The sequence below is a fragment of the Myiozetetes cayanensis genome, unplaced genomic scaffold (assembly GCF_022539395.1).
Source record: "Myiozetetes cayanensis isolate MyiCay16 unplaced genomic scaffold, myiCay2020 scf27, whole genome shotgun sequence".
Taxonomy (NCBI): Eukaryota; Metazoa; Chordata; class Aves; order Passeriformes; family Tyrannidae; genus Myiozetetes; species Myiozetetes cayanensis.
Genome location: NW_026087488.1, coordinates 7640186 through 7656844, shown reverse-complemented (window position 1 = coordinate 7656844; position 16659 = coordinate 7640186). Strand labels below are relative to the sequence as shown.

The 16659-nt window shown below is 47.3% G+C and overlaps 1 protein-coding gene across 3 annotated transcripts in view; it reads right to left on the bottom strand.

Annotated features, from left to right (window-relative positions):
• The window catches only part of LOC126643540 (sphingosine-1-phosphate transporter SPNS2-like), a 122759-nt gene that overhangs the window by 72211 nt on the left and 33889 nt on the right, over positions 1-16659 (bottom strand). For all 3 annotated transcript variants that reach the window (XR_007629763.1, XM_050321964.1, XM_050321963.1), the window contains exon 2: positions 15669-15734. Coding sequence is in view for 2 of the 3 variants with exons in the window: in XM_050321964.1 (XP_050177921.1) it covers positions 15669-15734 (66 nt within the window). In the remaining variant the exon portion in view is untranslated. The remainder of the gene's footprint in view (positions 1-15668; positions 15735-16659) is intronic.

The window sequence follows — 16659 nt, the reverse complement described above, 5'->3', positions numbered from 1 at the left end:
TTGACACGCGCACTTACATCGAGAAGGCTCGATACCACCCAGCCCCATCTGCTGTGACGGGGTCAGAACCTGGTTACAAACACACCACTGATGAAGCCAGACAAGGCCTGAGCACAGCTTGCCTGGCGAGTTCACAATCCACTCAACAAAACACAAGATGCAGCCCCTGCAAGAACTCAGCACAGATGATTCCACCCCTTCTCCTCGCTGCAGAAAGCAGACTCTTCCAAGGGTTAGCCCTTCTGTTCCCAGCAAAGGATATCCTGAAGCTTGCTTTGTTCACCTTGACCAACAAGAGTAATTGCTTGAGTGGGAATTTCTGGGAAATCCACTGCTTGGAAACAGGGAATCAGATAAGAGCAGCCAGAAGACCAGCACTCAGTTTTTTCACTGTTTTTTAATAATTTCCTATATTATGCCCAAGAAGCTGCATTTAAAGATTCAGTCGTTCACATCTTCCTTATTGCTAAAGCAATAAGTAGATAGTTTCTCACAGTTACTATTTCTACACCTACTGAAGTTCAATTCCATCCTGCTGTACTTCAAAATGTTCTTATCCAAGTGAACCATGGAAAAGCCAGCATTTTACTGTGCTGTTCCATCTCTCTGGATGTCCAGCAAATTTACTTGCAGCAGGAGCTAACTTGCTACAAGATTCAATTTGGAGTAGCTGCACACAGACTACACCATTTAAAAAGAAAAGAGGAAAAACCCACACCCCCCTCTCCCACCAACCTTCTGCTTTTTATGTTAGGAATTACAGTGATCACATTACCACTGTTTTAAAGGGATCTGGGCAACCTGAAGATGAGTAAAGCAGGGGGTGTGTTCCTGGAGATGTGCTCCGTAACACAGCGCTGCAGGGGCCACTGAACAGCTCCCAGTCCATCACTTCCCTACTGCCTGAACTGGTGCTTGCCTGATCCTGCACTGAGCTGGGTGTGGGAGAGCAGGAGCCACCCAGCCCCAGTGAACAGCTTTTCCAAGGAAATGAGAGTGTATTTGGAGCAGAATGGCTTCTGTGGCTGCACAGGGAGCTCAATCAGGGAGTTAAAACATACACATGAGAACACCTGAGGAGGAGCAGACACCCCCTCTCCTCACCAGTTAAGGAAATAATCTCCACATCTGGGGTGGTTCCACAGTCTGGTTCGTTCCATGAAGAAGGGGCTGTGACAGTTTGATTTCCATGGCAGTGCCATCCAAAGCCACACAGATCATTGCCCAGGACAGCATGGTACTGCTGGCACTTGGCAGCAGAGCCTGGAAAATGTGCTTGTCTGGCAGTGTTTAAACTCTGCTTTTGCATCTCTTACCATTCAGAAGTGAAGGCTAAATAAGCCAAGGCCACTTCTGTTTCACAGCCACTTCCACTTGGAGCTGTTTTCCTGCAAAATGCTTTGTGTGGTGTGATTTAGACTCCTGACCAAAACTGGTTCCTTGATTCACTGGGCATCAGAGCTGAGTTTTTTTGTTTAGACACAACTTGACTTGATGATCTTGGAGGTCTTTTCCAACCCAATCTATTCTATGATTCTATGATTCTATGAACTGCTCATGATTTCTAATGGCAGCAGAGATCAGAACCTCTTTGCCAATAAACACACCTTAGTACCTGCAACTTTGCTGCATCCCTGGAACATTAAAGGTCAGTACTGGGAAAAGCACAGAGGGCATCAAAAAGAATTGTCAAAAGGACAAAACAGGTCCTTTTATAGTAAAACATTAAACACATTGGAAAAGGAACAGGTGATGTGGGATACAGGGGAGATCCAGCACCATGAGTAGCATGGAAAAGGGGAAAACGGAATCACCTCCTCTCTTAGAAGACTGACCAGGTGGCACCAAATAAGACTGGCAGCTGAAAAATGCAAATTAAAGGAGAGGTTTCATGCACAAGACTTAACTAAACACTGGGATTTTATCACAGAGGCCTCAGGAGTTCAGAGTTTATGTTATTTCAAAACAGGAATGAATGAAGTCCTGGGAGAATACCAATTTAAGGACTGTTAAAGATAGCTCCTCTTGTTCAGAAAGTCCTCAGCTATTCAGTTGATACCAGGGAACTATTACCACAACCTTGTCCTTTTATGTTCTTTTCTGTGGGTTTTTTCCATGTATATGTGCTATTGATCACAACCTGAGACAGACATAATAAAAGGACCTCTGGTCTGGACTGGTATAGTTACTCCCCCCCTAAAAATTAAAAATTAGGAAGACAAAAGCAGCTCTGGCTGTTTGAGAACTCAGCTGGTCACAGCCACCAACCCTGCCCGGCCTCGGTGCTCACCCAGTGAGCATGACATGGGTCGGTTTGTGCAGTCAGTGGCAGGGAAAGTTCATTAACTTAGTTAGCCAATTAGGATGGATTTGTATCCATTCTGGTCAGTCCTGAATTCGACACGAGATCCCAGAGTTCACAGACTGGTCAGCAGCTTTGTGACACTGCCACGAGGCTGGGTTTGTGCGACTGAAATACACCTGAAACCCTCCCGGCTGCTGTTCCAGAGGCAGGCAGGAATCGCTCCCAGAGCTCAGGAAAGCGCACCTGAACAAACAGCAGTTTTGCTTTTCCCTTTTCCATGCAGTTTTCCAAAGTTCTGCCCACGTGCCACTCCCTCCCAAGAGCCACGATCACAAATAACCCTCCAGCTGGGAGGAGGCTGCTCCCGTTTGCCAGGAGGATGAACCACCTCTACCCAGGGCTCACAGCCAGAGAAAGGTGTCTTAAAAAAGCATTTAAATAACCACTAAGAGCTTTATTTTGTTCTACTCCCTTCCTCTACTTGAGGCCTTTCTGTCCCCATTGCAATTGTGACACACACACAAAACCACATCGGCATCCGCCTTGGGAAGCGAAGGTGGGACATCCTCACAGGACTGCTCAGACCTTCCCCTGTGCCAGCACAGAGCCCGTGTGACCACCTGGAGAGCAAAATCCAGTGGGTGCTGGGCACTGAAAACCAACCTTGCATCTTTTCTGGTGAGTTCCCTGATCCAAGGGCCAGGCAGGCAGCAGGGATGGGGGTTCCCTCAGGGCAGGAACAGGGACGGGCACCTTTGCCCACAAAGCCTTTCCACTTAAACACAGCAAGAAATGCCAGCCCAAAGCTGGTAATGCAGAACAATCTAAATCCCTTGATCCCTGAAATCTGCATTGAGGCCCATGAATTAGATTTAACTGGCAATAAAATACGTTCAATCCCTTAGTCCCGTAACAGAGTGATGCAACATTTGTATCTGGCATAAAGAAAATTAACGTTCCCTGTTTCCAATTTGAGAGGAGTGTTTTTATCCTAAAATCAGCTTTGCCACCCTTCTTTTACAACTGCACCACTAATCCCGCACCCTTCCTCAACCAACATTTTAATTTCAAATAATTAACTGTGGTGCAACAGGAGTTACTCTGTCTCGAAGGGAAATGAATCTCAAAACCTGCTTCCTGCAGCAACAGAGAACAGGAGAGAGAGGAGACACTTGTGTGGTGTATTACTGATAAATTCTTTGCTCCGTGTTATTTACCAACAGCAGCAGCTTCCTAAGACAAACAAGGCAGTAGGAAGTGAGTGCTTCCCCTTCTCCTAAGAATGGAATCGAGAGCTCCTCGAGCCACGGTGCTCACGGAGATGTTCATCTGACACACTCCTACCCCACAGATTTCATCAGACTTCAGGTCGGTCTGGGTTTGTTTTTAAGATGGAATTCGTAAATAAGCGACTACTGCAGAGTGGGAATGCCTCGCTGACCTCTCCACACAGCTCCCAATGGCTTCTGATTGCATTTCTAAAGCAGGAGAAACTGCAACACACCAAATAAACACTCCCCAAACGCGCCCCACGCAGCCGGCCACAGGGACACTGGCTCACGGGTCCATTCTGGAGTGAGGGATTTGGGACAGGCTGGGGCAGACATGCTGGGTTTTCCAGCAGTCCTGGCCAGGAAGAGACTCTCAGCCATCACATTCCACCCACCAGGGCCACAAGCTCAGGAGGGGCATTTTGGAGGGATTTTGGAGCTACCAGTCCTGAAGGCTCCGCTGGTGGGGGGATGCTGAGGGTGATGAGGAAAGCTGCATCAAAGCCTTGCAAATCCACAGAGCTCTGCTTTGGGAACGGGGAGATGGACTCAGCTCTTGGCTGACATCCTCCCCAGGCAGCCAGTGGGACTGACTGACTTCTCTTTAATTCCTATGAAGAGCTTTAGGGGGCTGTTGTACCATCTACAGAGGGTAGGGAAGGGAAAACGGCCATTCTTGCCTTTTAATGATGGAATTGGCTCTCAGCCACCCCAGCACCAACAGCCTTGGGACAAACACCTACTCTGGAAGGACACAGGTACAAAATGAGCCTTTGCTATCAATTTTAATGTCTTATCATGGACAGCCACCAAAGTTGTCCTACTGAGAGTTAGAACTGAAGACATCTCCTTCCACACCATTCCTCTGCAAAACTGTTCCCTTTCAACCCGAGCCATATGTCTTCAAGAGTGCTTTTAGCTGAGCAGTAAAATGCCATCTTTTAAAATCAGTAAAACTCAATAACTAAGGAAACTATCGGTTTGAAGGGAAAAAATACAGATTCATCTCTGCATTTCAGCTAAATTCCTTCACAGAGGTCAGATCAGAGCTTTCTGAATTTCTAAACAGAGTGACTTCACCCTGGTCTCACACTAGTCATCTGGAGGAATGCAAACATTTGTCAAATTAAACTGAGTTCTGAGGGGTGAAAATATATTATTTCTCATCACGAGATCTTCAAGAGGACATGTGAAATATCTGATTGTTATTCACTCGCTCCAAGACTCAGGCAGCACCAGCAAGGGGTTCTGCTCTTAAAATCCTGCCATCTGCAGCCTTATGCTAATTCATTTTTTTAGGAATGGGAATATGCCACAATCCACAGAATATATGGCTGTAAAAGCAGTCGTGGGCAGTCGCTCCTGCTCGATGCTAATCCAGCAGCATGGGATTGTCTTATTTCCCTCAAAGTTTTCCTCCAGCTTCCCCCCATCTCCCTCCCAGGGATGTCAGTGCTGTTGACAGCTTCCCATGTATTTGTGTGGGGAACACACGTATTTCACAGCACTGCCCAGCCAGCCCTTGCTTCTAAAGAGCTGTTTGCTGGTCACAGAGGGAATGGCAGGATTTTGTCCTGCTCCATTACCTACTTTTCCCGGAGTTGCCTGTAAAATGCAATCGTGCCTCATGCAGTGACAGCTCTCACTATAGAAGCTGCCACCCATTAGGGACTGGACCAAAACCACGCTGACTTTACAGAGGAAATGTCTGCAGTGCTGACTGGGTTTCGATTCAGCAGCAACACAGAAGGAGAAAAAGAATCATCTCCTGATGGAATCTCACAGTTTCTCCTTAACAGCCGTGTCCGTCCTTCTGCCCCAGGCACTGCCAGTGAATAAATAATAAGTCCCCAGTAAAACATCTTTCATGTAGCCTCAGGAGACCACTTCATAAGAACATGAGAACAATGACATCAGATCAGAAAACCGTGTAAGTCTTGCATCCTGTCTGTGACAGGGACAGCAATCAGATCCTTCCGAGGAAAGTACACAGAATTCCTGCCCGGGCAGCTGAATTACTCACTGGCTGCCCCCAGCCCTCCCAAGAATTGTGATGTGTTATCCACATAAAGACCTGCTCTTCCAAGCTCTGGGCCTGACAACACCCCTCGTGATATTCATTTCCACTCATCCCTGATAAGTTTTTGGAGCACTTTCCAGCCTCTGCTGATTGTTTCTGCATTGTGAGGAAAACACCAGAGAAACACTTCCCCAGCTTTGCAGGACGTTCATTACCTCATGTGCTTTTACATGACCCTCCATTATTATTAAGGACAAGCAAATTAATAACACAGGTGATCTTTAAACCTTCTCCTGCAAGGGGGAAATGGAGGGTGGGTGTGTGGGGCAGTGGGAGTGCAGCAGGGCCAGGGCTGGCCTGGGCCAGACACGCTGGCCGAGTGTGGGGGTGTGTGTGTGTGTAGAGGCTCTCACTGTCTGGTTTCATTATGAATCACAGTTCTTAAAAATACAAAAAAGCAAGGAAGGAACTATTTGATCTCTCACTTACCCTGAACTGATTCTCATCTCTTACCCCAGCCATTACACTCACACAGCCACAGAAACCCTGTGTTTGGACACAAACAACTGCAAGGGAATAAAGAGGGAATAAACTGCTGAAGCACTGACCCAGCTGGATGAGCAGCAGTTGCTGAGCTGCTTTCTCCTGTTAAAGCACACAGGGAACCCCACCTATTCTCCTTGTGAGGTCAGGCACCTAAACAACAACATTGTTTTATAGATAGATATATATAGTTTGTTTGGTTTATTTTGTTTTAAAATACAACAGGCTTTCCAGACAACCACCAAACCCCACCTTAACAAGATCCATAAGTGAGCCAGAGGCATCTGGGAGGTGACCTTAGGACATCCAGAATACCCTCATCTCCCTCAGCTTTAGGCCTCAGAGGGAGTCTCACCATCATTTAAGCAGCAGCAGTCAGAGCACAGAGGCAGGGGCCATAAACACCTTCTACTTCCTACCCAGTGCCATAAACAGCACTTCAACAGCTCTGCCAGGGCATGGAGCCACGGGCTCACCCACCTATTTCTCCAAATGGCAGCAGTATTCTAATAGGCTCTTGTGCCACAAAGTAAAATACAAAGAAACATCCCTATCAGCTGTGATTTGTAAATGTGTATTGACCACCAGGACAAGAGCTGAGCAGCCACAAATAAACACCTGCAGGGATGAGCAGCCTTCATCCCCCAGCAAAGAGGCATCCCAGTATGGAGGGGAGCCTCTCCCAGCTCTGTAAGGGCTATTTGACACAAATGATTTGTTAATTCAGTGTTACTGGCAGTATTTACAAGTGCCTTTGCCTATTGCTGTTACACATGGCAATTCAGACAGAGAGCAAGTGTTTCACAGCGGCTGGGTGGCCTTCAGAGAGGGACAAATTCATTGCAGGGAATTCCTGGAACACTGATATATCCCAGTGTTTAACTTGCAGTGGTTTGGCAAAGGATCATAACTACACTGGAGAGTGAATCTCTGTGTGTGTCTTGCAGAATCTGCCTGTCTTACAGTTGTTATTTCAGAGATTATCGGCCACGTGTCACTCCTGACTTGGAAAAACTCCCTAAAGCCAAGCTGAGCTGCAGCTCCTGCAGTGAGGGATCAAGATCCCAGGGTTAACCCCAGTTTCAGCAGCCTGGCTGGGCCCTGGTTTAAACAATCCCTTGGTTTAAATTTCCTCTGACCTGGGATCTTTCTGGGACAACAAGCACTGCTGGAAAACAGCATCCCAAAGGGAATCCTGCAGTGTGGGAAGGATGGCAGATGCAATGCCTTCCTGCATCAGCAGTGACATCAGTGCAAAAGTAAAAGAAGATGTTTGGGAAATCCAGGGATTGCCAAGGTATTAAAAAAGCCCACTGGGCGCATGGTGGGATTGTTGGGGTGTCTGTGCAGGGCCAGGAGTTGGATCTGATGATCCCTGTGGGTCCCTTCCAGCTCAGGACATTCTGCAGTTCTATGAGTTGTAAATACAAGTCAAAGCTCAAACTGCTTTACCTGCACTGCCTCCCGAATTCACTCCCAGGTCCACCCCAGAAGTAATTTATTGTAGCCATCCATTTAAAATTAGTGCAGCTCCAAATAAGCAAGTTATTGGAACTCCTTAGTTTTTTAAAGGTAACTCTTTGCAGGAAAGGTGTGTGGAAATTAATGTTCCCACTTCAACACTCCTGTCCTACAGGGGAATAAATCAGAGTTGCCCCATCTCCAATGCAGCTCAACTCCAAAGGAGGAGGAGAATGATGCAGTAGGAGAATATGTAAAATAAATCTTCCTTCTGTAAACATCAGTGGATGAAAAGGTTGGAAGGAGGAAATGGTTAAAACTGCCCAAATGTTTAATCAGGAACAGCCTGATGTATAACTGAGCAGGGGAATAAAAGATGTCAGAACTGAGCTTTCCTTTCCACTGAAAAGCAAAGCACTGCCCTGCCTGCAGCAGCAAAGAACACAAGGATGTGTGTGAATCCCTCCTCCCACTACTCACCCTGTCAAATAACTGGTTTTCATCTGAGATTTAAACACCTGAACCGTCCTCAGTCATCTGACTAAGCCTTGGAAACAACTAAATAGAGTTTTAGCAAAACCTGTTCATGTGTGTTTACATTTTTTGTCAGAACTGACTCTGAGCTGGGGTGAGGAATGGTCTGTGGTCAGTAATATTTTCTCTCCAAACCCAGGTTCCGTGCATAATTTAGGCAGAAAATGGGTCTTTGCTCTATAATCTCCCATCAGCACACAGGAAACACCCTGGGACACGTGCATGGACCGGGAGCAAGGGGAGATTTCTTCTGAGCTGGTGCAACAATGCACCATTCATGCAGCTCAGCCTTACTTGTGCTAATTGGAATCCAGTCCTGCAGGCTGCTCACACTACCAACACCACCAGGAATGTTCACTTTTTACATAAGTGATGCCCTGGAATTCATTCTCAAAGCCAGGTACAGGTGCCTACAGATGAGTCACTGCTCAGGGGTGTGTGGGTCTAAGGATGGGAATCACTGCAGCCCCTGCTGACATGTTCTTCCTTCTGCCAGGGCTGTGGTTCCCAAAATCGTGGCCCACAAGGCAACAGCAGGTTCCTCGCAGCCAGACATGCAGCAGTGTTACTGTTTTAGTGGTCTGATGATAAATCACTGCACAAATTCGCTCGCAGGGGTGCAGAGTAGTCTGGTACAAAATGTTTGAGAAGCACTGGTTTGGAGGAAAAGCCACCTGGAACTCCAGATGGGATGTTGGAGAAACAAAACAACTGCATGGACTGGTCCAGGACCCCAACATTCCCACTGCTACAAATACACCCTGGTACTTCCAGAGCCTTCTGGAAGCTTCCTAACTAACCCCAGTACCTTCCCTTCACTGCCAGACAGCACCTTCAGAGCTCCAGAGCTCCTTCACACCCTGTCAAGACTATCTGGGCTATCCACATGATCTCTCTCTCAAATCCAACACCTCCTCCAACAGCAGTGCTTCCAAGGGTCCTGTGTCACCCTGGAGATCTCCCAGGGCACACAGACCAAGCCTGGCCTCTGGATCATCCACCTCACCCCGTGGGAGCAGGGCTGCCCACACTTCTCACGTGCAGAACTGCAGGTCCCTGCTCTAAGAAAATGAGAGTTCTTCAGGGCTGGGAGGCAAGAAAAAAAACAAAGCAAGCTGAAAATAAATCTTCTAGAGAGAACACTCCTGGCTCCCCTGGGATGATGTATATTAAATATGCTATAAAAGTGTGCTATAAAAGGTAGTTCTGTTTTCTCACCCCCAGTTCATGGAAGACCCTGATCCAACTTCCCTTAAGGTCAAGGCAAAAAATCTTCCCCTCTGGGCTAACACCTTTAAATTGGGTATCAGTAGCAACTCAGTATGCACTGATCTAGATCAGGGTACAGAGCAGAAATCCAGGGCTCCTCCTGATTCAGAACACACACAAACACTCCTCTGGTCACCACACTTGAAAATTAAACTTAACAAGCTCAGTGAAAGGCAAGAATTAAAGCTAAGCAGGTTTTCCATTCCTTACCAAAGGCTTTTAGTGCCACTGCAGAGGAGGAGGAGAGGAGGAGGAAAAAAGTAAGCTCCTTGTAAGGTTTTGAAGGTTTTTACACTTCCCTTCCAGAAACTGGTAGTCATTAAATATCTGACAACTGATAATGTAACTCAAACGTTACATCTCTCCTTCAATATTCCAAATATGGTGGCAATGAAAAAAGTCAAGGCAGCCAGACCAGCCCTTCTGAACTATCTGGGCACAGTGCAGATACCAACTACATGAGACTGCACAGCTGGTGGGAAGGGGAGGGTGATGTTTCAAAGAATTGCACAATGCCAGCAAAAATGCCACCTTCCACTGTACAGAGCTGGAATGGAACTGTGAGGTTTGAGGAACACGTCTGGGGGGATGGACAGGCTGTGTCAGAAGCTGTTCAGACTCTGGGGGAACCATAACTACTTCTCTAAAATCTGTGGCAAATCTTTCCCTCGTTGTTACAATAAATTACAGAGGCGAAGACGACCTTGGCAAGAGGTGCCTGAAGTGCAGCCCGAGGGGAACCAGGCCAAGATCTGGTGCCAGGACAGATGTGCCACGGGCAGCACAAGTGCCAGTCTCACTCGCCACCACCAACCCCAGCACCTGCCCTGTCTGAAAGGCCAAAAGGACAAACCCCCCTTCTGCAAAGCAGGAAGAGGGGACGGGACAATGAATTGTCACCTGGTGTTGGTGGCTGTGCAGCATCAGAAAATGAAGGTACTGGTGAAGGCAAGGCAATCTGCAGCTTCCCTGTTCCACAGCCTGCACTCACCTGCTGACACGTGAAACACAAAATGCAAGCCTGGCTGAAGCATTTCCCTCCCCTCAGCAGGAAGCAAGGACACCTTCCCTCCCTTCCCTGCCCCTTCTCCCCCCACAGGGATTATCTCCCTGGCCATGCCCAGTGAGAGTGCAGGTGCAAGTGGCATTTTTACAGTCTGCTCCTTGGTGCGTGGGGCACTGGGCTGGGGCACAGACACATTTTCCTGTGACCTGCTCACTGAGTCAAGAAAATGCTTTCACTCTTGATTGCAGAGGCTGAACTGCTTTCATGAATCAGCCCCTCAGATTGCTGTGACCTCTTAGAGTATCAGACACTGTTCTAGCACACAGGAATGAAGGACTGCTGGAACTTGTAAAGGACTTAGGTGGGAAATAATCAGGCTCTGGACTATCTCAGCTCGCTCTAGTAAAATTAGTAAAAGCCAACACTTGTCACAACATTAACCAAGGCACACTGAACACAGAGCCCTGCTTTTTCTTTATTACCTGAACTGTCCCTGTTTAATCCCTAGATCAGCAGCATCCTACAGGAAGCTGAAGAAGTTCAGGGGAAAAAAAAAATGACACAAAATCAGGTGTGGAAAGAGAATTGGGTAAAAAGGTGTTGCTCACTGTTGATATGACTCAGAGAGGATCTCCTGGCAAAAAGAGGACTCCACCTTGCCCTGGGATTTTGAGCCCCACATTGCCAGAGAAGGAACCTGGATTTAGGAATGCTGAGTGTGGTTGGAAGGAGGGAAGATGACAGTGGGTAGGACATGGGGGTCCAAACCAATGAAGTGCTAAGTCAAGAAGAGCAATCACAAGGCATTTTGTCTCCTCCCCTGGACTGGACACCTGAGGTACCAGCACCCTGGAGGTGCTCTGGGGTAAGAACCCATCCACTCAAAATGAAAGCCCATGAATTTTAAATAGAAAACAATTGTGTCTAGAATATGATTTCCTCTGTTCTAGCAAGAAGTTAAGCAGGAAGTGAAAGCTGAAGATGTGATTCAGTTCTGCACAGCACAGCTGAGGACCAAGGCAGCACCTATTCAGGTAGAAGCAGGTGGTAGGAAAGAAATGTGCAGCATCTGCACCTCATGTCATCTGCACATACTCAAGGGCAGCCCCCAGAGAGGGTGGTCTGTATGGAATAAACAGAAATGCTGGAGCATCATAAGCCAGTGACAAGAAGATGGGAGTCAGAGGAATTGAATTCAGCAAGTCTGATTTATCCCACCACTGCCCTCCCACTATTTCGAGCCCCCTTCTCACAAGCACAACACACCAGAGCCCCTCAGGTGTTTGATTTGCAGGGTTGCCATCTACTGCAAGGTTACACCAGGGCAGCTCAAGAGGCAGAGCAACCCTGCAATTCACCTGTAATGAGTCCTCCCATATCTCTCACCTCCTTTCCTTTCCTGGCGTGTGCCCTTGTTCTACACACTTGTGCTTACCAGGGTCTGCTCTGGTGACATCCCTTGGCTCTTTCTGAAGACAGACACTCTGTCTGCATTTCCATGGACTCCCTGCCATCCCCTCCCTTTGATGCCTCCTCAGTTTCCACTTGCACAAGTCTCTGAGCTGGAGGATTCATCCACGAGGACAAACCCCTGGTCTGAGCACTGACCTCTCTGAACGCTCCGTGCTCAGGAACTGGCCCACAGTTCTCACCCTGGCTCTGCCTCACACCTGCTGAGCCACTTCTGGGCAGGTCACTTCTCCCCTCTGGCTTTCTTGGTCTCCCCATCTGTAGAAAAGGGCCAGCCTCATTATCCCCCCCAAGCATAAAACATCCTGAGATCTCTGGAAGACAAACTGCACCACGAGCCAGGCACTGCTATTCTTGGAGCTCTGGGGTGGCACAGACACAAAAGCAACATAAATCCAAGGGCAAGGAGAGCAGACAGAGCAATAAAGCAATAAAGCACAAAAATGAAGAGAGAAGGGGGAAAAAATCTAGTGAAAACCAGAGTACAGCACTGGGATATTACTCTCATGGCCTAAGTATCTGTGGAAGGATAACACTATTTTGAAGCAGTTTTACAAATCCAGTTGTCCACCTTCTCAGTCTTTGTGTTCCTAGAGGTCTGGAGTTCTGTAGCTGCTCCTACCTGACTCCACTCATGGAAGAGGCTTTTTGTATGGTCTGGTTTATAAAGATATTGACTGCCTACAGCTCAAGGAGGCAAGGAGATGCTCTACCACCTCCTGAGATCACTCAGGATTATCCAGTCAAAGAAGCTTGGACTGCAGACCTGAAGGCCAGTGAACCAATCCAACATTTCTGTAACTGCATGTGCAGTGCTCTAAAAAGGAAGATCAGCCCAGAATTACAGCATCATCCAGAGCTAAGGGAGGCTGGAACCAGCACATTTTATGTGTGTTACTCTACAGTGCTCCTGAGCAAGCAGCAGTTGTGCTCCATCTGTCAGTGTGACCTCTGCTGTCACGGGATCCTTGCTGCACACACTACCACCTCCTGCTCCCTTCCAGCAGGGATGAGCCTGGAGTGTCCCTCCAACCAGTTTTCATTACATCTCTCGGGCAAAGAGACACTCCTACCTGGGGATTGATGTAAAAGAAGACAAAAATTCAAATTGTGTCTTTGCAATTCCCAAGGAACCAGTCTCCTTTGCTCCCCAGAAAGCATTGGGAGCTCAGAGTGTGTGGATTGGCTTTTGAATGTTTGGAGGGACAGAGGTACCAGACTGGCTGTACCTGCAAAGAATGTAGTATGGGATGAACACCTGAGGCTCAAACACTACCTTTGGGGATTTCCTTCCCCCTTGCTGTTTGACTTTTCAGAACCATCTCCTCCTAAAAAAATGTGTGAGACTTTGTTTCTCTGTTAAAAAGATTTTTTAAATTGTTTATTTTAAAGCCTGTCTGATGAGTGATATGAACTGCCAGCAAATACTACATTTCACTCCCCCTCATTAACATTGTAAATTAATTTAGGACTCATTTAGATGCAGGATTAACAACCTGAGGACTCACCCACTCTTTATTCAGAGGGCACACTCAGCATGAGCAGTGTCTCATCTCACATCACTCAGTTAGTTCAGCAGGACCATCTCTGGGGAAGCAAAGGATATTTGTGTCCCTGCTTGCAGAGGAGCTGCTCAAGGTTAAGGCAGAGGTGTGGGAGACACCAGTCCTGGCCCCAGCTCTGCTGCAGGTCCCTCTGCCCCCCCGGGCAGGTGATTTTACCCTCTGCACCCATCTGCCCTGAGTTGCACTTGCAGAGAGGTCAGACTTGGAGAACAGAGCAAGGATTAAAAGCAGTGTTTGTGGTGGTGCAGGGCAGCATCTTTTATTTCTCCAGGGCTAAAGGTACCTGGGCCATGGGCCAGCTGCCAACACAGGAATTTGCTAAGCTGAACTAATACATTTAATACATTTTCAGCCATGTGCCCCTACCCTGACTCTTATGTGAGATGGTGCTTTATTTTGGGAGCACTCTTTTCCTCTGATGGCACAGTGATTAGGGCATTATTATCTATTTTGCACGAGCAAAGTCAAGCCCTCAGTTTTCAACTCATAAAAATAACAAAACCACTCACCAAGAGAAAATACTGCTTTTCTTAAAGCAACAATTACCAGTCAGAAAACTCCTGACACACTCAAGAGCAATCCTGCAATGCCTCAGTGATGCTGTTTTCAGCTGCCCTGTGTGTTTGCTACAGAAATAAATAACATTTCTCGCAATTAACAAATGAATGCCCTGTTGAAGCTCAGCTTTTACTTGCTGTCCATAAATCATCTGCAAAAGCATTCCATCCACTGAGGGGAATGAAGATTAAATACACTCTTTGGCAAGTGTCCTTTCACCACCAGAATATTTCCTTGCAGGCGCTTTGTGTCTAACGCTACACTGAGGACCTGCTCCTCTGAGCACCATAAATAAACACAAATCACTGCTGTAGAAAGGAGCCTGACAGACAAGCAGTGCCACTCTGGGCATAACTGATTGATGCTCCTTATAATCAGTGACACTTGTGGAGCTCAGCCTGGCCTGGCCACGTGCTGCTCACACCAGCTCAGCGGAGCTCGGCCCACGGGGGCAGCACCTGGGAGGGTTTCACACAAACTGGGATTAGTTGGCTGTGTCACAACATCACCAAGAAGCTGCAGCCACAGATGAGGGCCCTGCTGTGCCACGGAGGAGATGCTGCAGAGCTTCACCTGGTTAGAAATCAAAGACCAATTGATGGGGCTCTGGGACATTCTCACCTCTGGTGTGATCGATCTTAAGGAATGATTTTATACGGTCCAGTGTTTGCCACAGGTCCACAGACAAGCTCCTGACAGGAATTTGGTATGCACTGGGATAGCATGGGCACACGTGTCTCTCTGGCACACTGTTCAGAGCCACCTGAACTCTCCTTTTTTCAGAGATGTGATTGTTGCAGAGTGGTTCCCTCAGACAGACAACAGTGACAAGACAACCCCAGCACCACAAATCTGTGACCCAGCTAAGAGTTGTGCAGGAGGTTTCCAAACTGGGCTGTTTCCTTACAACACTGCATTTCCTCTCTGGCTACTCCTTTCAGCTCTCCATGAGGATCCAGTGCCATCACATCCAGCACATCCAGACACTCTGAGCCACTCCAGGACCAGAGGCCAGACCAGCTGGGTGTGTGCTGGGGCTGTGCAGCTCTGCCTGCAGGGCTCTGTGACATTAAAATCAAATCCCTGGACATCACAACTGCAATAATCCTTCCTCAACCACCACCAGAGGCACGTCTGAAGGTAACAGCACCCCAGGGCAGTTGTTGATCCCTGAGTTCCCATGGATGCAATGGCTGTCAGCCCTGCCTGCAGCTTTCAGCCTCAGGCACTTGTCCTGAGGAGTTTTACATTTTCAGGCCACTGCCCATTCAGCAGATTCTCTGGAGAGCACGTGAAGGGCACCATATATCACACTTATTACCCACCTGAAGAAGTGAGAACAACAGGATCCTGCTGTTGGTTTATCATTTCTAGGGGAAGCAGCCATCTCCTCCTTGAATTTACTTGTTAAATAATATCATTAGGTTTGTTTGCTTTTGGCCCATTCTACACTCAAGCCATTCTGAGCCCTGACCTCCTGCCCAGCAGCAAATCAAAGCCAAAAAACCCCTCATGTTCATCCACCTTCCTAGTAAGGGTGTATTTATTCACCTTCCTAGGAAGAGTAAATTCCACAACCAGTGTGCCCAAGGACACAAGTAAGAAATCCATTAACACCCATTGGAGAAGAAGAAGGTTCCAAAAACCAAGGAGAGGACACTCTTACCTGTCTGTAACAAACCAGCCCCGCTGTCCTTGACTCCAAAGTGCTGCTGGATGTCCAGTAACACACCTGGAAGGAAAACAGAGAGCTTTAAATACCAGTATTTCAGAGAGATTACTTCTAAAGCTTGCATATTGGCTTCTTTCTTAGACATGCACACTCAGTAATCTTGGGCTGCTACAAGAAAAACAGAGGTAGGCAGGTATAAGATCATATATTGAGTTTGGGAATTAAATCCTCATGAATGAGAAACTGGCCTTGCCTTTCTACTTAAGTAAGAGCAGGGTTTTCTTCTTGTGTGTTTTCTGCAGAATCCAGACCCACTGCTTGTTATTTTACAGAAATACAGGGAAACCGATTCTGCCCCTTCAAATGGTCTGACAAGACAGACAGATTGAATCCCAGACAAGTTTTAGCACATCTCTGTTGGAAGGAGATATGACACACTGATAGGAGCAATGATGGGAGCTTTCACATTTAACCAGTTCTGGGGAGCTCTTACTTTCAAAACCAAGGTAGCAAATAGATTTGAAAGAGCTCAGTCAGAGTGACCAAATGTTTAACTTTGAAGCAGCTCCACAGAGAACCAAAACCAGGCTTCTCTCTTCCCTGAACCCCCAAATATATTAACTGGCACAAGCAAAATCAACAGGTTTTGCAGTATTCAGTCAGCAAGATCTGATGGTTTTGTTTCAAACATATTAACACCTGTAACATCAGGTATAGAGGAACAGCCCTGCTTTTGTAACCAACTACAAAGGAAAACCCACAGGAGAGCTCTGGGAGCTCATCTTGGGGTCACATTTGCCAAGCTGTTCATGGCCCAGCTGTCCCTGTGGATGCAGATCCACAGGCCTGGATGTCTGTCTGTGGTCTAAATAACCTGCATCCGATTTCCTGGGTCTGGAACAGGGACTGTTGCTCTCTGAATATCTCAGGTTTCCTTATTTAGGCTCCTGTTCCTCCCCAAACCTGAGGATATGCAAACATAAAC